Source organism: Eucalyptus grandis, chromosome 2, assembly GCF_016545825.1.
Source record: "Eucalyptus grandis isolate ANBG69807.140 chromosome 2, ASM1654582v1, whole genome shotgun sequence".
NCBI lineage: Eukaryota > Viridiplantae > Streptophyta > Magnoliopsida > Myrtales > Myrtaceae > Eucalyptus > Eucalyptus grandis.
The window spans coordinates 20,532,727-20,553,429 of record NC_052613.1 but is presented as its reverse complement, the minus strand read 5'-3'; the positions used below and the strand labels follow the sequence as shown (position 1 = coordinate 20,553,429).

The following is a 20,703-nucleotide window of genomic DNA, read 5'->3' as shown; positions in this document are numbered from 1 at the left end:
GAAAACGCAAAAATCTCTCACCTAGTTTAAATAATAGGGTTTATCTTGTCATTAATCCTATCTCATATCATCAGAATTGTATAAAAGTCACATTACATTTTGGTATAATTTGAGTGTAATTTAGGATCAATGCATGTTAGATAAGAATTCATACAGTTATAACATTTGATTTAAATCATATTCACGTTAAACAAAAAAAAAAAATCCAAAAAGATGTAATTGAGGTTCATTCCTTCATCTCCCCCACCTTGTTGCCTTGTTCACAATCAATGCGGTGTCGAAACTCTGCGCCCAAGGTCTCCCCCCTCGTCCTCCTCCTCCTCCTCCTCCTCCTCCACCAACCGGTGGGGCCCCGATTCCGCCGGGCCCACCATTCCCCGATCCCCTCCTAGGGTTCCTCCTCCGATCAGGTCCCTCTCTCTCTCTCTCTCTCTCTCTCTCTCTCTGGTTTTCTCGTTCTGCCGGATTCGCAATCTCGTCGCGATGCTCCCCCGATCGCTCGGCGGCCCGGCGCGAATCCGCCATTGGGATTCCGTCGCTCGATTCCGAGTGAATCGGCCTCGGATCCGTTGTTCTCTTTCCGGAGTGATTGCGCCTCGGTCGCTGGATTTTCGCCTTTTTGAGGTCGATGGCGTGAGGTTGTTTGCTTCGTTTTGTTGACCTAGAAGTTCGTAACGCCGTGGGAATAGGGGGATTTCTTCTCCGGGAGCTTGTCGATGCGGGTTTTATCGGTTGGCGGTTGGGGTGAAGTTAGGGTTGAGTTGTGGAATTAGGATTGATATAGCTGAGGTTGGAATTCCCGGTGCGGGATTATCGAGTATGATCGTCCAAGACCTAAATCAGAGTGCCGATAGGATACTGGTCTTTGTTGTTTAAATACTTTGACGGCGGATTAGTGATTGTCCTGCTGGAAGCAGTCATTAGAATAGTTTTCGGCCTTGCGGAAGAGGAGGTTTCCTAGGTTTTATACCATCGTTGGATTTGGTTTGGGTTCGCGATTTTCCGTCGCCGATGACTTGATCACCTTCCGTGTGCAGATTTGGTGTTGAGAACCTGATCGTGTAGATATGGCGGTGGCGAACGAGAGGAAAACGATTGATCTAGAGCAAGGATGGGAGTTCATGCAAAAGGGCATATAATGAAGCTCAAGAATATCCTCAAAGGGCTACCTGAGCCTCAGTTCAGCTCAGAAGACTACATGATGCTCTACACGTGAGCCTCTCTTCTGCCCTGTGACACTTAGAATCGTTATCCTTAGTGTCTTGATTGGTTTGCTAATAGTTTGATTGTTTTCTTCTCAATTCTACTGGCAGTACTCTACAATATGTGTACGCAGAAGCCTCCGCATGATTACTCCCAGCAACTCTATGACAAGTATAGAGAATCTTTTGAAGATTATATCACGTCAACAGTAAGGAAAATTTACCGTCCGCAACTCCCTTTTTCTGTTATATTGGTGGATTGTCTTCATTAGCTTTGCATGTCTGGAAAATTTGAAGTGATGATATGGAATTAAAGAAGTTTGGTGTTGTTGGAGTTACATTCTTGTATATGCCATTGATATGGAATTAAAGAAGTTCGCGGAAAAGATTACAATATTTCGGGTAACAATAACCGCAACAAGAAAGGGAACATAAAAAAGGAGAGTGACCCTTTCGCAGGGTGATTTATAGTTTTAGTTATTTGACTGTTATAATTTTTACGATTTGATCCTCTAACTATTATAGTTTAATGCAGTCCTTTATATTCCTCGGTATATGCAATCTAGTCCTTCATCTTAGGCATTAGTTAACATCATTAACGTGCCGATGTGGCTTTGCTATGCCACACAATAGAGACATGCGGTACTCACACAACAATACATTAATATTTTTAACAATTTTTTTTTTTGTAATTACCGTGTGGTGTTATGTTAAAAATATGTTGACAGAAAATTTTTGATAACCTGTTCATTGATTCATTGCATAAAAAAAATTTAGGACTCGACCCTAATCCCTAATAAAAAATCAATAGTTGCATTTGCATGTTAGTTGCATTTTAATTTTATGCATCATTAAACTCATAATTTGCATTGGACCTGTGGTGGATAGACTCAAAGTAAGGAGGTTTCAAGCATAATGTGAATCATCTGGTTTAAGCGGCAATGGAAATTCAGCCAAGCCCATTAGTCCCTATAATGGCCGAAAGTTAAAAAGAGCACTGCCAAGTTGGGAGTTATTGATTAATTAAAAATAAACTTAGGGGAGCAATTAAACTTTTGACTATCGCAGTTCGAATCAAGTAGAGATAAAAAGAAGAGTTTCCTATGGTTAAGATAGGATATATCTTTTTAGAGTCTAATATATAGGAAAGAAACTTTTAAAGAAAAACCCTAGGGCTTGAGCCTATATAAAACAAGTGGGGGGGCCACTCACTAGAAGGCACGTTCAGCGCAATACAAGAAACCATGAGAGAGAGATACTTTGCCCTGTCATCACACCCATACCCTTGCTGTGCTGCACCACCGCCGGAGCTTTGCTGCTTCTCGTTGCACTATGCTTTTTCCCGTCGCTCCGCCTGGCCTCTGTCAAGCTTGGTCGCCGCCGCTCCTTTTGTCTCGGCATCGCTGAAGCCCCCGCTGCTGTCCTTGCAATCCCAACGGGCAATTCCATCGATCGCTCAACGTTCAACAAGCTTTTTGCCAAGGGACAAAGTCCAGCGATTTTTTCCTTTGCAGATTTCGTTCACTGCCGATTCATCTCATCAACCTTTCCGACCAAAAGAGAAGAAGGAAAAAAAAAAAAAAAAAAAAACTCATCCACCTTTAATAGTGCCCGATGATGGCCAGACTCCTTGCTGCGCCATAGCCGTGCCCAACAAGCTCAAGTTATCGAGTCCCCATTGTGAAGTCCCTTTCTCCCGTCACCTTTCCTGATTACCCATTTTTAGTTCAAAGTTCGGATATAGGAAATTGCACAAATTATGTCCAAAACTACTCTCACCAAATACTAGCATTAGGAATGCTAAAAGTCCAATGCTACTCCCATTCAACCTTCCGAAGTAGCATTTGTGGCTGAAACTAAAATATTTTTCCTTCCAAAACTAATCTCACCAATTCTTTATTTTTCTAATTTAGCCCTTCCTTGTAGTTATTCATTTTCTTTGCGCAGGGCCAGTCAGCAAAGGGCCAGCGAGGGTCACCTAAGGTTTGAGTTCTTTTTTAATAATAAATAATAAATAAATAAAAGCCAAAACCCATTGCAAAAACTTATTTTGCTAAATACTACTTGAACCGAAAGTCCCTTTACCAAACACAATTCGCATTTCCCTAAAAGGCTTTAGCTTTCAATATTTGCATTACACCCAAAACCCATAAGATAGATTAGTTTCTCTATATAGAATTGATATTTAGAGTCATGTAGTAATTTAGGAAATTCTCTAATTTTGAATAGGATTTAATCTAAATTACTTCCTAATATAAATTAGGTGATCTCATATTTTAGGTAATTTCCTAATTTGACTTTCACAAAAATAACATGCATATATCATATACAATTAGTTATATCAATTCCATGTTATCACTTGCCACGTCATCATTATTGACATGTCATCACAATACTATATCATAATTTGCATGTCCTATAGATTGAATTCTTTGCATTACATATAGTTTAGATTTTTCGTTAAAAAAAATATGGAAAAAATGTCTATGTGCCTCAATAGGTCATTATTCTTAATAAAAGTCACTTAGGCCAAATTAGCATCTTAGAGTCAAATCTTTCATTTACAAAAAGAAAACGCAAAAATCTCTCACCTAGTTTAAATAATAGGGTTTATCTTGTCATTAATAACTATATATGACGTAAGATTTGATTGAACCAGTTTGCGATGATAAAGGACTAAAAAATAGATATCACTGGAAAAATAGCACCATAAGGATCATAACTTTCTTACTTATAACTGTTTTTAAATCACTTAAGGATCATGAATTTCAAAATCTATTCACTTAATTGTCATAACGTTTAAAAAATAATTCATCACTAATACTGGAAATCCGTGACATGACATTTACGGTGAGTTTTTCAATTATTTATGATACTCAAGTGATTAATTCAAAATTATATAACATTCAAACAAAGAATTATTTTCAAAAGTCATGGCAATACTTAAATCATTGGAAAATGAAGTTGTAAATTCTGTGATCTGGATAAAAATTGGAAAACGAAATCGCATCATCAACAACAACCGCCACGGAAAAAAAAAACGATGGAGGACCTAACCCAAAACCTGGAAAAAGAATGAGAGGGACGAGGATTTGATAAAATAATAATATTATTTAGGGCTAATATCTTAAAAACCCAAACCGATACAAATTTATTTTAAATTAATTTTTCAACCATGAAAAAACTAAAATTTGTATACTCATAACAAATTTATCTCAACTGACCATAAAAAATCTCAAATTTATATATTTGTGATAAATTTATTCCAAATTAATTTATTCAACCGCAAAAAACGCTAAATTGGCATATTTGTGACAAATATATCATCCATTAAATTGGATTAATATTAAAAAAATCACAAAAATTGTAACACTGTGACAAGCGAATAGTAAAATCGTAAATTAGTACACCAGTCAACTGTCACATGCTATTTAACTTAATAATTTGACAGTAAAATTTAATAGAAATTCATATAGAGTAAATTTATCACAAATATATCATTTTTTTAATAAATTTATTAAAGGTGTATCAGTTTTGGCTTTTGATAGTTAAAAAATTATATTATGGTAAATTTGTTAAGATGTATTAGTTTTGGTCTTTCCAGTAGTGACCTATTATTATTAGGAATGACTATGCTTATTAGGAATGAGGTTTCCTTTCTTCCTTCGTCATTCCTCCATATCCTCTGTTGCCTTCTTCCAAGGTCGCCTCCCTCCTCCTCCTCTGCCTCCGTCACCAACCGGTGGGGCCCACGATTCCCCGATCCCCTAGGGTTCCCGATCAGGTCCCTCCCTCTCTCCCTCTCTCTGGTTTTCTCCTTCTGCCGGATTCGCAATCTCGTCGCGATGCTCCCCCGATCGCGTGGCGGCCCGGCACGAATCCGCCATTGGATTCCGTCGCTCGATTCCGAGTGAATCGGCCTCGGATCCGTCGTTCTCCTTTCGGAATGGTTGCGCCTCGGTTTGCTGGATTTTCGCCTTTTTGAGGCCGATGGCGTGAGGTTGTTAGCTTCGTTTTGTTGACCTAGAAGTTCGTAACGGCGTGGGAATAGGGGGATTTCTGCTCTCGGAGCTTGTCGATGCGGTTTTCATCGGTTGGCGGTAGGGGTGAAGTTAGGGCTGAGTTGTGGAATTAGGATTGGAATTAGCTGAGGTTGGAATTCCCGGTGCGGGATTATCAAGTATGATAGCCCAAGACCTAAATCATTGTTTTTGTTGTTTAAATACTTCTATGGCGGATTAGTGATTGTCCTGCTGGAAGCAGTAATTGGAATAGTTTTTGGCCTTGCGGAAGAGGAGTTTTCCTAGGTTTTATACCATTGTTGGATTTGGTTCGGGTTCGTGATTTTCTGTTGCCGATGACTCGATCGGCTTCTATGTGCAGATTTGGTGTTGAGAACCTGATCGTGTAGATATGGCGGCAGCAAACGAGAGGAAAACGATTGATTTAGAGCAAGGATGGGAGTTCATGCAAAAGGGCATAATGAAGCTCAAGAATATCCTCGAAGGGCTACCTGAGCCTCAGTTCAGCTCGGAAGACTACATGATGCTCTACACGTGAGCCTCTCTTCTGCCTTGTGACTTCAGGAGTTGTGACGCTTAGAATCGTTATCCTAGTGTCTTGTTTGGTTTGCTAATAATTGATTGTTTTCTTCTCAATTCTACTGGCAGTACTATCTACGATGTGTACTCAGAAGCCTCCGCATGATTACTCCCAGCAACTGTATGACAAGTATAGAGAATCTTTTGAAGATTATATCACGTCAACGGTAAGGAAAATTTACTGTCCACAGCTTCCTTTTTCTGTTATATTGGTGGATTGTCTTCATTAGCTTTGCATGTCTTGAAAATTTGAAGTGATGATATGGAATTAAAGAAGTTCGCTGCTGTTGGAGTTACATTCTTGTATATGCCATTGATATGGAATTCATTAGAAATTGTATTTTTACGATTGTTTTTGTGAATTTTTTTAAAAAAAGAGTAATTTTAAGATAAAAGAACTGTGGCATGTGGTGAAAGCTTGAATCATTTTTGGAGAATAGATGGTATCAACTAACTGAGACGACATAAATTGGATTAACAAGGAGTCAGGTTGTCAGAAGAAGTCTGGTGACAAGGTTTCTGGAAGAATAAAGAGCTCCAAAAGAATAGCAGAAAAACCAACAATGGTTAATAGATACAAAATTGTCTGCAAAGAAGTCTAGGGAAACTCTGGGGAGTCAATTTCTTTATTAGTGTGAAGTCATTTATTGCTGCAACTAGATGTAATCTGGATGGAAACAACTCATCGCTCTGCTCTACTTCCAAGCAAATGTACTATGCCAAAACTTATGGCCAGTTAAGTTGATGGTCAAACAAAAAAATGGTTGAAGTTTGCTGTTTTATGGAGCTTTGTCCAATATTTAGATGTTAATATACCTTATTTACGACTCTGCATGGTTATTCCTGTTTTCATAGTCAGTCAAATCTTCCAAAGTTTTGTTGCTTCTAATTTGTAGCCCAGGATTCTAGGGTTGGCCATTTGTCATTTCATACTCAGGTATATTGGAAGAAATTGAGGAATCGTACATTCTTTCTTTACCCGTCCTTCTTGTTGTCACATTCTCAGCCTCTTCAATAAACATGAGATCAATTAGCACAAAGGGGCGAGTGTATTCATTATGAACGAGCTAAATATAATGAGGGGGAGGGACCCCTATTTATACAAGTTCGGGTCATATCTTGGCCATTGATCATCCCTCCGATCCAACGGTTGTGTTTGAACGATGGCCATCATTACAAGTCTACACAACAAGCCACTCAATGGCTCTTAGCCCTTGGGCAAGCCCATGGGCATGTGTAGGAAGCATGATCAAGGCAGCAAGACCGCTTGACACGGGAGTAGGTGAACGGCTGTAGGTTGCACATGGGTTGACCAAACATCACTCACGGGTCGCTCATGGGTCATGCATGGGCCTTTGTTTGGTTCGCGCATGGGCTGGCCGTGCGCAGATCGTGGATCATTCATGCTTCGTCCACAGGCTATGTCACGGTACTCACACAACAATACACTAATATGTTTAATAATTTTTTTTTTTTGTAATTACCATGTGGTGTTATGTTAAAAATATGTTGACACTTAAATTTTGGTAACCTATTCAATGATTCATTGCATAAAAAAATTTAGGACTTGACCTTGATCCCTAATAGAAAACCAATAATTGCATTTACATGTTAGTTGCATTTTAATTTCATGCATCATTAAACTCATAATTTGCATTGGACCGGTGGTGGTGGATAGACTCAAAGTAAGGAGGTTTCAAGCAAAATTTGAATCATCTGGTTTAAGCGGCAATGGAAATTTAACCAAGCCCATTAGTCCCTATAATGGCCGAAAGTTAAAAAGAGCACTGCCAAGTTGGAAGTTATTGATTAATTAAAAATAAACTTAGGGAAGCAATTAAACTTTTGACTATCGCAATTCGAATCAATTAGAGATAAAAAGAAGAGTTTCCTATGGTTAAGATAGGATATATCTTTTTAGAGTCCAATATATAGGAAAGAAACTCTTAAAGAAAAACCCTAGGGCTTGAGCCTATATAAAACAGGGGGGCACTCATTAGAAGGCACGTTCTGCGCAATACAAAAAAAAGAGATACTTAGCGCTGTCATCACACCCATACCGTTGCCGTGCTGCACCACCGCCGGAGCTTTGCTGCTTCTCGTTGCACTTTGCTTTTTCCCGTCGCTCCGCCTGGCCTCTGTCAAGCTTGGTTGCCGCCGCTCCTTTTGTCTCGATATCTCTGAAGCCCCCGCTGTTGTCCTTGCAATACCGATGGGCAATTCCATCGATCGCTCAACGTTCAACAAGCTTTTTGCCAAGGGACAAAGTCCAGCGATTTTTTCCTTTGCGGGTGTCGTTCACTGCCGATTCAACTCATCCACCTTTCCGACCAAAAAAGAAGAAAAAAAAAACTCATCCACCTTAAATAGTGCCCGATGCCGGCCATACTCCTTGCTGCGCCATAGCCGTGCCCAACAAGCTCAAGATGTCGAGTTCCCATTGTGAAGTCCCTTTCTCCCATCACCTTTCCTGATCACCCCTTTTTAGTTCAAAATTCGAATATAGGAAATTGCACAAATTATATCCAATTCATATATTTGGCAAGCATTTTGAAATAGCTCTCGGCCAAATACTAGCATTAGAAATGCTCAATGCTACTTCCATTCAAAGTAGCATTTGTGGCTGAAATTAATGTTCCGTTCGTTTTACGGAAAATAACTTCCAAGAAAATGTTTTTCGGATTTTTCAGTGTTCGTTTCATGGAAAACCAATTACTCAAGGAAAATATTTTCCATCAATGGAAAATACTACCTTCAAAGATAAGGAAAATGTTTTCCACTTCAAAAGTGGAAAACATTTTCCATAACTTCTTCCTTTTACTAATACATTTTTGTTTTTTTTTTTTATGCTTTCTTTTCTTTTCTTTATTTCCTTTTCATCTTTCTTCCTTAACTTGGCCTGTGGTCGGCCCCAACGGCGGCCACGACCGGCGATCGACCGCAGCTGCGAGCCAGCTCGAGCTCCGCCCTAGGCCGGCGAGGCTCCACCTAGCCCGATCTGTGGAAGCCGAGCTCACCCGAGCTCGGCGAGCTTGGGCCTTGCCAGATCAGGCGAGGCGGAGCCTCATCGGCTTGGGGCGGAGCTCTGGCCTTGCCAAATCCGGCAAGCTAGGCGGGGCTTAGGCCTTGCTCGCGGCTCGCCGAGCCCGACGAACCTCCAGCTAGCTCGGGCGAGATCAGCCAAGCCTCGAGCTCGTCGGATCTGGCGACCGGATCTTGGTCGGCCGCAGTCAGCCATCGTCAAGCGTGCAGCGGCAGAGGAAGGAGGAAGGAGGAGGAAGGAGGAAGGAGGAAGGAGAAGGAAAAGAAAAGGAAAAAATAAAAATAAAAAATTGTTAGGAGTCATTAACAAACGGTGGAAAATGTTTTCCACTCAAAATTTAAGTTTCACCGAATACGGAAAATATAGCCATTTTCCGGAAAATGACTTCGGAAAAATATTTTTCTGAAATGACCCATTTTCCGTGAAACGAACGACCCTAAGATTAAAATATTTTTCCTTCCAAAACTACTCTCACTAGTACTTTATTTTTTCTAATTTTGCCCTTCCTTGTAATTATTCATCTTCTTCGCATGGAGCCGGACATAAAAGGGCTAGCGAGGGTCGTCCAAGGTTTGAGTTCTTTTTTAATAAAAAAAAATAAAAGCCAAAACCCATTGCAAAAGCTTTTTTGCTAAATACTACTTGAACCGAAAGTCCATTTACCAGATACAATTCGCATTTCCCTAAAAGGCTTTAACTTTCAATATTTGTATTACACTCAAAACCCATAGGGATAGATTAGTTTCCTAATATAGAATTGATATCTAGAGTCATGTAGTAATTTAGGAAATTCTCTAATTTCGAATAGGATTTAACCTAAATTATTTCCTAATATAAATTAGGTGATCTCATATTTTAGGTAATTTCATAATTTGACTTTCACAAAAATAACATGCATATATCATATACAATTTGTTATATCAATTCCATGTTATCACTTGCCACGTCATCATTATTGACATGTCATCACAATACTATATCATAATTTGCATGTTCTAGAGATTGAATTCTTTGCATTGCATATAGTTTAAATTTTTCATAAAAGAAATGGAAGAAATGTCTATGTTGCCTCAATAGGTCATTATTCTTAATAAAAGTCACTTAGGCCAAATTAGCATCTTAGAGTCAAATCTTTTAGTTACAAAAAGAAAACACAAAAATCTCTCACCTAGTTTAAATTATAGGGTTTATCTTGTCATTAATCCTATATCATATTATCAAAATTGTATAAAAGTCACATTACGTTTTGATATAATTTGAATGTAATTTAGGATCAATGCATGTTAGATTAGACTTCATACAGTTATAACATTTGATTTAAATCATATTATGTTAAACAAAAAAATACAAAAAGATGACGTGAGGTTGTTAGCTTCGTTTTGTTGACCTAGTGCTGCGATCGCCATACTCCCCGCTCTTGCGGAACTCTGCGCCCAGGGTAATCCCCTCGTCCTCCTCGTCCTCCTCCTCCTATTCCTCCTCCTCCTCCATCACCAACCGGTGGGGCCCCGATTCCGCCGGGCCCACACCCGATACCTAGGTTTCGGCCGATCAGGTCCTCCCTCTCTCTCTCTCTCTCTCTGGTTTTCTCCTTCTGCCGGATTCGCAATCTCGTCGCGATGCTCCCCCGATCGCGTGGCGGCCCGGCGCGAATCCGCCATTGGATTCCGTCGCTCGATTCCGAGTGAATCGGCCTCGGATCCGTTGTTCTCCCTTCGGAATGGTTGCGCCTCGGTTTGCTGGATTTTCGCCTTTTTGAGGCCGATGGCGTGAGGTTGTTAGCTTTCGTTTTGTTGACCTAGAAGTTCGTAACGGCGTGGGAATAGGGGGATTTCTGCTCTCGGAGCTTGTCGATGCGGTTTTCATCGGTTGGCGGTAGGGGTGAAGTTAGGGCTGAGTTGTGGAATTAGGATTGGAATTAGCTGAGGTTGGAATTCCCGGTGCGGGATTATCAAGTATGATAGCCCAAGACCTAAATCATTGTTTTTGTTGTTTAAATACTTCTATGGCGGATTAGTGATTGTCCTGCTGGAAGCAGTAATTGGAATAGTTTTTGGCCTTGCGGAAGAGGAGTTTTCCTAGGTTTTATACCATTGTTGGATTTGGTTTGGGTTCGCGATTTTCTGTTGCCGATGACTCGATCGGCTTCTATGTGCAGATTTGTTGAGAACCTGATTGTGTAGATATGGCGAACGAGAGGAAAACGATTGATTTAGAGCAAGGATGGGAGTTCATGCAAAAGGGCATAATGAAGCTCAAGAATATCCTCGAAGGGCAACCCGAGCCTCAGTTCTGCTCGGAAGACCACATCATGCTCTACACGTGAGCCTCTCTTCTGCCTTGTGACTTCAGGAGTTGTGACACTTAGAATCATTATCCTAGTGTCTTGTTTGGTTTGCTAATAGTTAATTGTTTTCTTCTTAATTCTACTGGCAGTACTATCTACAATATGTGTACTCAGAAGCCTCCGCATGATTACTCCCAGCAACTGTATGACAAGTATAGAGAATCTTTTGAAGAGTATATCGTGTCAACGGTAAGGAAAATTTACCGTCCACAACTCCCTTTTTCTGTTATAGTGGTTGATTGTCTTCATTAGCTTTGCATGTCTGGAAAATTTGAAGTGATGTTATGGAATTAAAGAAGTTCGCTGTTGTTGGAGTTACATTCTTGTATATACCATTCATATGGAATTCATTAGAAATTGTATTTTTAAGATTGTTTTTGTGAATTTAAAAAAAAAAGTAATTTTAAGATAAAAGAATTGTGGCATGTGGTGAAAGCTTGAATTATTTTTTGGAGAGTAGATGGTATCAACCAACTGAGACGACATAAATTGGATTAACAAGGAGTCAGGTTGTCAGAAGAAGTCTAGTGACAAGGTTTCTGGAAGAACAAAGAGCTTCGAAAGAACAGCAGAAAAACCGACAATGGTTAATAGATACAAAATTGTCTGCAAAGAAGTCTAGGGAAACTCTGGGGAGTCAATTTCTTTATTAGTGTGAAGTCATTTATTGCTGCAACTTAGATGTAATCTGGTCACGTCCCTGGTGACCACCGCCTGGGGTGGCGCGACCCGCGACCCAAGCGGCATCCCCTGGGTTGTGCGGACCTCAGGCCACCAAATCTGGCCATCCGGAGGTCAGATCTGGCCGTGCAGCGGCAAATTTGGCCTCTGCGACCTCAGGCCGCTAGATCTAGCCTCCGCAACCTCACACAACGATGTCGCCTGAGGTCACAACCTCAAGTGGCTAGATCTAGCCGCCAGCAGTTGGCCATATCTAGCCGTCTAACAGTTGGCCGGTGGTTAGCCAACCGCTGGCCGCCGGATTTGATTTTCAGATTTAAAAAAAAATATATATATATATATATATATATATATATATATATATATATATATATATATATATATATATATATAGCAGAAGCTCATTTCAAAGGTGAGTTTTGCCAAACAGTATTCATGCTAAAGTTACCTTTCAATATTATTTGAAGTTACAATTTACCAAATGGTGTAACATTTCAAAAAACCCTTTTACCTCAAAGGTATTTGCATTCTCCCAATGGCACTTCTCCAAAGCCAAACCAAACGGGCCCTATGCCAAAACTTGTGCCCAGTTAAGTTGATGGTCAAACAAAAAAATGGTTGAAGTTTGCTGTTTTATGGAGCCTTGTCCAATATTTAGATGTTAATATACCTTATTTATGACTCTGCATGGTTATTCCTGTTTTCATAGTCAGTCAATTCCTCCAGAGTTTTGTTGCTTCTAATTTGTAGCCCGTGATTCTAGGGTTTGCCATTTACCATTTCATACTGAGGTATATTGGAAGAAATTGAGGAATCGTACATTCTTTACCCGTCCTTGTTGTCACTTTCTCAGCCTCCTCTTCTATAAACATGAGATCAATTAGCATAAATTGCGTAAACAAGAACATTATTATTTGTCATTTTTCTGGGGCAAGGAAAAGATGGGGGGGGCGCTTTTCTTTGCATGGGAGGGATGATCTGATATTGAATTATCTTATAATTATGCCAATGCAGAGTTGGTCATTACTTGTATCTAGCTTATTGGTTATATCTAGTCTTGTCATTTATGTAGCTGTTGTCATATGAGTTTAATTCTGCTTCTGCATTGAAAAATCTGCTTCTGCTTACAATTTAGGTATTGCCATCATTAAGAGAGAAGCATGATGAGTTTATGTTGAAAGAGCTAGTCAAAAGGTGGGGGAATCATAAGGTTATGGTCAGGTGGCTTTCTCGTTTCTTCTATTATCTAGATCGCTACTTCATTGCAAGGAGATCACTGCCGCCCCTCAATGAAGTTGGCCTGACCTGCTTCCGTGAACTGGTATGAATTATATAAAATCTTTCGATTAGCTGTTCTCTTCATATTTTTTTGTGGGATTTAGCTTAGTTTTGGCCTTTAGACAGCTCATAATTGACTCTTTGGTTACTCAGATCCTGTCATTTTCAGTTTCCTCCATAGATGCTGCAGTAAAAATTGACTATTGTACATTTTTTGCTGTTTTAAAGGTATATCAAGAGTTGAAGGTGAAAGTAAGGGATGCCGTGATCTCATTGGTATGTTTGTGTCCAATTAACTACTGTCCCTTTCTGTCTTGAATGATAATCTTGAATTAACTAACAGACATTGTTTTCATTAGATTGATCAAGAACGTGAAGGCGAGCAAATTGATCGAGCTTTATTAAAGAATATATTGGATATATTCGTGGAGATTGGCATGGGACAAATGGATTATTACGAAAATGATTTTGAAGCCGCTTTGCTGAAAGATAGTGCTGCTTATTATTCCCGTAAAGCTTCCAGTTGGATTCTAGACGACTCCTGTCCTGATTATATGTTGAAGGTGAATAACAATTTATTTCCTATCTAACCAATTACATCTTGATGATGATGATGATGATGATGATGATGATATTTTCATGAGGTTTGATGTTTGATATTGGGATTCCAGGCAGAGGAGTGCCTAAAACGAGAGAAAGATAGGGTTGCTCATTACTTGCATTCTAGCAGTGAGTCCAAGCTACTGGAGGTTTGTCCCTTTACTTGTGTTAACTTGGACTTTGGTGGTTAGTCTGGTGGAACAACTTGTGCAACTAACTGTGTATATAGTTAATATGTTTCATTCTTGTTTAGATTTTGAATATTATAAGAGCCGGTGGAGTCGACCTGTACAATTTTTGAGTTTTGATATTATTATCTGTTTGCACTTTCTTCAGAAAGTTCAACATGAGTTGCTGTCTGTATATGCAAGCCAATTACTTGAAAAGGAGCACTCAGGATGTCATGCATTACTCAGAGACGATAAGGTATTCTGGCTTCACTTTTGTCCCTTTATTAGCATCTGTTCTTAGATATAATTGAGTTGTATTTACCAACCATTTTTTCTGATGCTGTAAGGTTGGAGATTTGTCGAGGATGTTCAGGCTTTTCTCTAAAATACCAAAAGGCTTGGATCCAGTTGCTAACATATTTAAGCAGGTCCTTTATCCGTCATCCGTATTTCATCCTCATTAGACTGCACTTGCCTTTGCTGTCACTTACCTTGTCTTTCATGTCATATTTCAGCATGTTACCGCCGAGGGCACTGCCTTGGTCAAACAAGCAGAAGAAGCAGCTAGCAGCAAGAAGGTTCTTATATAAATCTTTCAGTTCATCAGTCCATGGCTTTGGCTTTTTCTTATGAATTTGCAGAATTTCTGCTCTAGTTCAGTCAAATGAGCAAAGTCTACTTCCTTTCTTCTGTGTTGTTGGATCATCATCGGACACTGCATTTGCATGCTTTACTTGTCAGTTTGTGCTCTTGTGCCAATATGTTTCTGCATCCTTCAGGGGTTTCTCTATGTTACGGAATCAATTGAGTACACAGGGAGAGTTCCAATCTTTGATATTGGATTAACATCGGAAGAAAACAAGCTGAGATTTTGGAAAGTTTTGTCAATCTAATGTGGTCATTGATGTAGCCTTCTAGATCAAACAAGATAAGCACAATGTTATTATAACCATAGGATTACTGTCAGCCTAAGTGATGATGGGATTTTTTGATTGTCCATATTGTCATTCTTGCAGGATAGAAGTCTGCTAAGGTACTATTTAGTTCCCTACGCAGGATTTTGATAAGTTCCTATTTTTTCGCTTAAAAGTGGGGTGCTAGGTTTTTTTTGGCCCCATTTGGTTCGACTTTCCCAAGGGACTTTGGGGGCCCAAAGCCCCAAACCCCTTGGGGAAAATTTTTTGCGTTTGACAAATATTTTTGAAAGCTCATTTGCCAAATGTGAGCATTCCAAACGCTGAAAGCTGAGTGTTGGGGAGGGGCTGCTTTGGGCTTTGTCATTTTGGAGATGCAATTTCCACTGTTCATCACGTCATTCCTCATCTTCTTCTTCCCCACCCATCTTCTTCCCCGCCTGAAAGTCACACTTCTCCGGCAGCCGCCACTGCCGCCTGGGGTCGCACATCCCCAGTGACCACCGCCTGGGGTGGCGCGACCCCGCACAACCTCAGGCGACGTTGCTTGGGCCACGTGGACCTCAAGCGACATCGCCCTAGGTCTCGTGGACCTCAGGCGGCGGTGCTTGGGTCGCGCGGACCTCAGGCGACACCGCCTAAGGTCACGCGGACCTCGGGTGGCGTCACCTAGCACGCGTGAACCAGGTGACGCCGTGAGCGGCCAGATCTAGCTTCTGGGAAGCCTCGCCTGAGGTCACGTGACCTTAGGCGAGGTGGCCTAAGGTCAAGTGACCCAAGTGGTTGAGTTGTGCGACCCAAGCAACGCTGAGGTCAGCGACCTCAGGCAAGCTGCCTCCCACCACCGCCACCGCTACCGCCACCACCACCAGCCGCTCCCCACGATTTTCCCTCTCCAGCTGCATCTCCTCCTCCCTTTTCTTTTCTTTTCTTTTCTTTTCTTTTCTTTTCTTTTTTTCCTTTTTCTTTTCACCCTAAAGCTACTTTACAAAATATACACAACCAAACACACTTGCCTTCACAAAATGCCTCTTCACTCAAAGATACTTGGGGAAATGGCTTTGCATTCCCCCAAAGTTGAACCAAACGGGCCCATATGCTAATTGGACCAGCATTAGCATCATCCAGTTAGTTCCCCTTGTGCTAATTGCGATATAGGTTGGTAGAATCAAATCAGGAATTGTTGCTGACTTAGATCTCCGTTTGGTGAAAACCTTATCCTTCATCAAGAAGATGGAAGTTAATCTTCAAATGAGAAGATTGACCAGCTTGCCATGAAAGTGAGAGAGAGCGAGAGAGGGAGGAAACGAGGGAGATATGGTGTTCACAGAGATTTATGCCATACATATTCCAAGATCTGCATATATGTGAACATGATTTACTCACACATGTTAGCATGGATAGCTGACACACATACATTGTTATGTTATTATTTTAGCAGTCAGGCCTAACTGAACCACGAGCTGACGTAGTAATTCAATTATTCAACTATGATTACAGTGCTATACCGTGTACCAAGAAAACTGGCTTATTGCATACTCATGCCTTTGCTGTTTTCATGTATAGTAATGAACCACTGTCCATGAAATATCTGGAAGGATTTTTGAAAAATCTACATATACAATTATTATCTTCTCTTGAAGAAATATTGTAAATTAATTGAAGCTCTAGCAATCGATTAGTTTGAATTACATGATGAAATCTTTATTATTTAGTATGATGCTAAGGAAATTGTCCGGCAATGCTTCCAAGCTTTTGGTTTTCGTAAAGGAATTTATGCTTCTCCAAGTTACCATTTGGGTGTTATTTTAAATTCCAGTCTAAATCTGACCCGCTGTTTGAGATTCGTCATCCTCATCATTCTGTAGTTTTAGTGTGGTTGCACATCTATGATATTTATGCATACCTTTGTTTTGTCTTCGAACATTGTATGAAGCAAGTAACCTAGTGCCTTCATTCCTTTTTCACAGGGTGACAAGAAGGATGTAGTTGGCTTGCAGGAACAAGTGATACAATAAATCTTCTACTTATCCTCCATACGTTAATAAAATTTTGTTGGTCTGTTTAGGATCATTGATTCAGCTCATTGTCAGCAGGTTTTCGTGAGGAAAGTAATTGAGCTACATGATAAGTATGTGGCATATGTGAATGATTGTTTCCAGAACCACACCCTCTTCCATAAGGTTCATATCTTGCAATTGAAGTGATTTCAAATAGCTACATCAAATAGATACCAAATAGATGCTCAGTTGAGGTTCCTTTTGACAGGCACTTAAGGAGGCTTTTGAAGTCTTTTGCAACAAGGGTGTTGGCGGAAGCTCAAGTGCAGAGCTATTGGCTACTTTCTGTGATAATATACTTAAGAAGGGAGGTAGTGAAAAATTAAGTGATGAAGCCATTGAAGAAACGCTTGAGAAGGTCTGTTGTTGGACATTAATTTTTCTAATGTAGTCTAGCATCATTTTCTAAGTATCGCAGGTGGTTATTGCACCTTTTGCAGGTAGTAAAGCTGCTTGCATATATCAGTGACAAGGATCTTTTTGCTGAGTTCTATAGGTACTATCTTTATAATCGAGGCTTGAATACTGTAATTTCAAGCATGTATAGAAGACAGTTCATAATATATTGAAATTGGGCTTACTAGTTTTCTACCTAATTATTTAGATACATCAGAACTAGTTCTATCGGTTTCTTGAATACTTCAACATCATAGGATACTAGACCCTTGAGTAATGGGTGCAGGTTTACTGAGGGAACTATGCTAGTCTTTTTATGCCAATGATCTTCAAGATGAAGAACCTATATTCTCAAGATTGATTAACATTTCTATTCTGTACTCTATAGTAAAAGAAAAATGAGCTCATTTCCATAATCAATTTACAGTAACTCTGAGAATATATATTAAGCATGTTAATCATGTCTGCAAATAAAATTTTCATGCATTAGAATATGAAACTTAGCCATATCAATTTTTGGAAACAAATGCCTCATCCACTACTGTTTATGTGTATCCATTTAATATTCCATTGTGGTTGTCATCCATTATAATCGAGGCTTGAATACTGTAATTTCAAGCATGTATAGAAGATGGTTCATGATATATTGAAATTGGGCTTACTATTTTTCTACCTATTATTTAGATACGTCAAAACTAGTTCTATCAGTTTCTTGAATACTGTAATTTCATAGGATGCTAGACCCTTGAGTAATGGGTGCAAGTTTACTGAGGCTACTGTGCTTGTCTTTATGCCAATGATAGTCGAGATGAAGAACATATGTTCTCAAGATTGATTTGCCTTATATATTATTTAACATCTCTCTTCTGTACTCCGTAGTAAAAGAAAAATGAGATCATTTTTGTAATCAATTTACAGTGACTCTGAGAATATATATCAAGCATGTTAATCATGTCTGCAAATAAAATTTCCATGCATTAGAATATGAAACTTAGCCATATCAATTTTTGGAAACAAATGCCTCATCCACTAACTGGGGTCTGTTATGTGGATCCATTTGTGGTGTAATCCATTATAATTGAGGCTTGGTGATGCCATCAAACTGCTTACTAATAATCATCAAAACCGGCAGGAAGAAGCTTGCTAGACGACTTCTCTTTGATAAGAGTGCCAATGATGACCATGAGAGAAGTATCCTGACAAAATTAAAGCAGCAATGCGGTGGTCAGTTCACATCAAAGATGGAAGGGATGGTTGGTGTTGCTAGATTTCTTTCTTAAGAACTAGTTTCACCTGCGGCAATATGCTCCTAATTCACTCCCCTGTGTTCCAGGTTACGGATTTGACGTTAGCCAAGGAAAACCAGACTAGTTTTGAAGAGTATCTCAGTAATAATACAAATGCAAATCCTGGCATTGACTTGACAGTCACGGTTCTGACTACTGGTTTTTGGCCAAGTTACAAGTCCTTTGATTTGAACCTTCCAGCAGAAATGGTACTTGCAGAATTTTGGCTAAGTTAAAATTTGAAGTTCTGTTTGATGTTCGTAGGCAATTTCTGATGGTTGAAATTTATTGCTTCACTCTGATTTAAAAGTTACTGTCAATTTTTTGTTGTTTCAGGTAAAGTGTGTTGAAGTTTTCAGGGAATTCTACCAGACAAAAACAAAGCATCGAAAGCTAACATGGATTTATTCATTAGGGACGTGTAACATTATTGGTAAATTTGAGCCAAAAACCATGGAGTTGATAGTGACAACATATCAGGTAATATGTTCTTTGAACTTTTTGTTTTTATCAATTTTGAGATCTGGTAGACTTTGGGATTTGTTATTTTGCATTATGTATTTTTTCACTTGAAAGCTTTTTATCCCCTCTTTATTGCTTTGTAGGCCTCAGCTCTGTTGTTATTCAACTCTTCTGATAGACTGAGTTACTCAGAGATAATGACCCAGTTGAATTTGACTGATGATGATGTTGTGAGGCTTCTCCACTCCTTATCATGTGCCAAGTACAAGATCCTTAACAAAGAACCAAACACAAAAACCATTGCTCCTACTGATCACTTTGAGTTCAACTCCAAGTTCACCGACAAAATGAGGAGGATCAAGGTTTCACCGACTGTTTTTAGATTGTCCTGAATTGTCTGACCTGGTCTTTCTACATGAACCTTTAATTGCAATCCTGTTTTAGTTTTTCTCACCTTTATCAGCGCAATCGTACTTTAATTTTTCCAACATGCAGATTCCTCTTCCTCCTGTGGATGAGAAGAAGAAAGTGATAGAAGATGTGGATAAGGATCGGAGATACGCAATTGATGCCTCAATTGTGCGTATCATGAAGAGTCGAAAAGTTTTGGGTCATCAGCAGTTGGTCATGGAGTGTGTTGAGCAGTTGGGTCGCATGTTTAAGGTCTTTATTAGACACTGTGTTGACTCAATACCTTCATCCTGGTTCTTTCAGTTTTTATCAGCTGATTTTGTTGTATTGCAGCCTGATTTCAAGGCAATCAAGAAAAGGATTGAGGACTTGATCACTCGAGACTATTTGGAGAGAGATAAAGACAACCCCAATTTGTTCAGATATCTGGCCTGACATGTTCTGGATGATTGTCCAGAGCGAGTGACCGCAATGGTGCGGGAACAAGGCCAAGATCCCTTTGGTGGTGGTGCAGGCCACATGATGGGAAACTTCAACATGGGGTTCGAAAACAGTGTAAATGCATCTCTCCTCAGTGCTGCGAAAGCAGGGCCTCAATGCTTGTACATTTTGTCCACACAACCGAGCGTGAACAAGTGGAGTTTGTGTTTTCGCCTTGTGTTGGTAAGATTGAAATTATTCCAATTGGGCAAAGTTGCATCAATTGGACTATCTTAACATCTCTAGTTAGTAAGGCAAGCTCTTTTTTTATGCTTGTTCAATAATCCCTTTGCGAGTTTATTTGGAGTAAGATATGTTTCATTCGTATGTTTTGGCTATCGGCCATCTGGTGATTTGTTGTTTCATGAGCCGGAATTCAGCCAGTCAGAAATATATGCGGTGGTGTATAGCCATGTTTATAAGATTATAAGCATTTAGTTTTTTTCCCCACCTCAAATTTGGGTGGACAAGCTCTATTACGTGAGAGAGGGAGGGAGGGGAGATGCGTAATAGATTAGTTCAGCACGAGCCTGATTGAATTAGCTGCGTCTTTTGGTGTTCCTCGTCTTCACGCATGGTGATGAGAAGCTTCCACGAAACTTCGTTTTGGAATTTTAGCTTTCTCCTTCTTTAGAGTTTTACCCATTCACGATATTGCAAATTGTCCAAGTTCGCATTAGTTGATGTCATTTTCAGTATGTGAAGTTTTACGCTTTTTCTCTCTACCGACAGCGAACCAGCTATCCTCGGTGATATGTTCTCCCACCATGTG

At 39.8% G+C, this 20,703-nt stretch overlaps 1 protein-coding gene across 8 annotated transcripts; it reads left to right on the top strand.

The window, feature by feature from the left end:
- The first annotated feature begins 261 nt into the window (after positions 1 to 261).
- LOC104426051 (cullin-1) lies at positions 262 to 20,361 on the top strand. Of its 8 annotated transcripts, none has more exons than XM_039306552.1 (20): positions 262 to 410; positions 11,005 to 11,168; positions 11,283 to 11,382; positions 13,010 to 13,195; positions 13,381 to 13,428; positions 13,512 to 13,715; positions 13,824 to 13,901; positions 14,089 to 14,178; positions 14,270 to 14,350; positions 14,438 to 14,500; positions 16,807 to 16,842; positions 16,933 to 17,019; positions 17,105 to 17,254; positions 17,337 to 17,392; positions 18,425 to 18,545; positions 18,626 to 18,787; positions 18,915 to 19,058; positions 19,184 to 19,402; positions 19,536 to 19,703; positions 19,785 to 20,361. In XM_039306552.1, exons 2-20 carry the CDS (start codon positions 11,032 to 11,034, stop codon positions 19,884 to 19,886), a joined length of 2,232 nt encoding a protein of 743 aa, XP_039162486.1. In that variant the 5' UTR covers positions 262 to 410; positions 11,005 to 11,031; the 3' UTR covers positions 19,887 to 20,361. The 8 variants fall into 8 exon arrangements, with proteins under 8 accessions (XP_039162486.1, XP_039162481.1, XP_039162485.1 ...); XM_039306547.1 differs by lacking the exons at positions 262 to 410; positions 11,005 to 11,168 and adding exons at positions 4,840 to 4,986; positions 5,586 to 5,758; XM_039306551.1 differs by lacking the exon at positions 262 to 410 and adding an exon at positions 4,844 to 4,986.
- Positions 20,362 to 20,703: the final 342 nt, after the last annotated feature.

What these genes read in the sequence shown, in the direction of transcription:
- LOC104426051 (XM_039306547.1), top strand. Translation starts at nt 5,616, where the DNA reads ATGGCGGCAGCAAACGAGAGGAAAACGATTGATTTAGAGCAAGGATGG. An exon ending in AAGAGTATATCGTGTCAACG is followed by an intron (nt 11,383 to 13,009) that starts GTAAGGAAAATT and finishes CTTACAATTTAG; the next exon opens with GTATTGCCATCATTAAGAGA. An exon ending in TGAACCTTCCAGCAGAAATG is followed by an intron (nt 18,788 to 18,914) that starts GTACTTGCAGAA and finishes TTGTTGTTTCAG; the next exon opens with GTAAAGTGTGTTGAAGTTTT.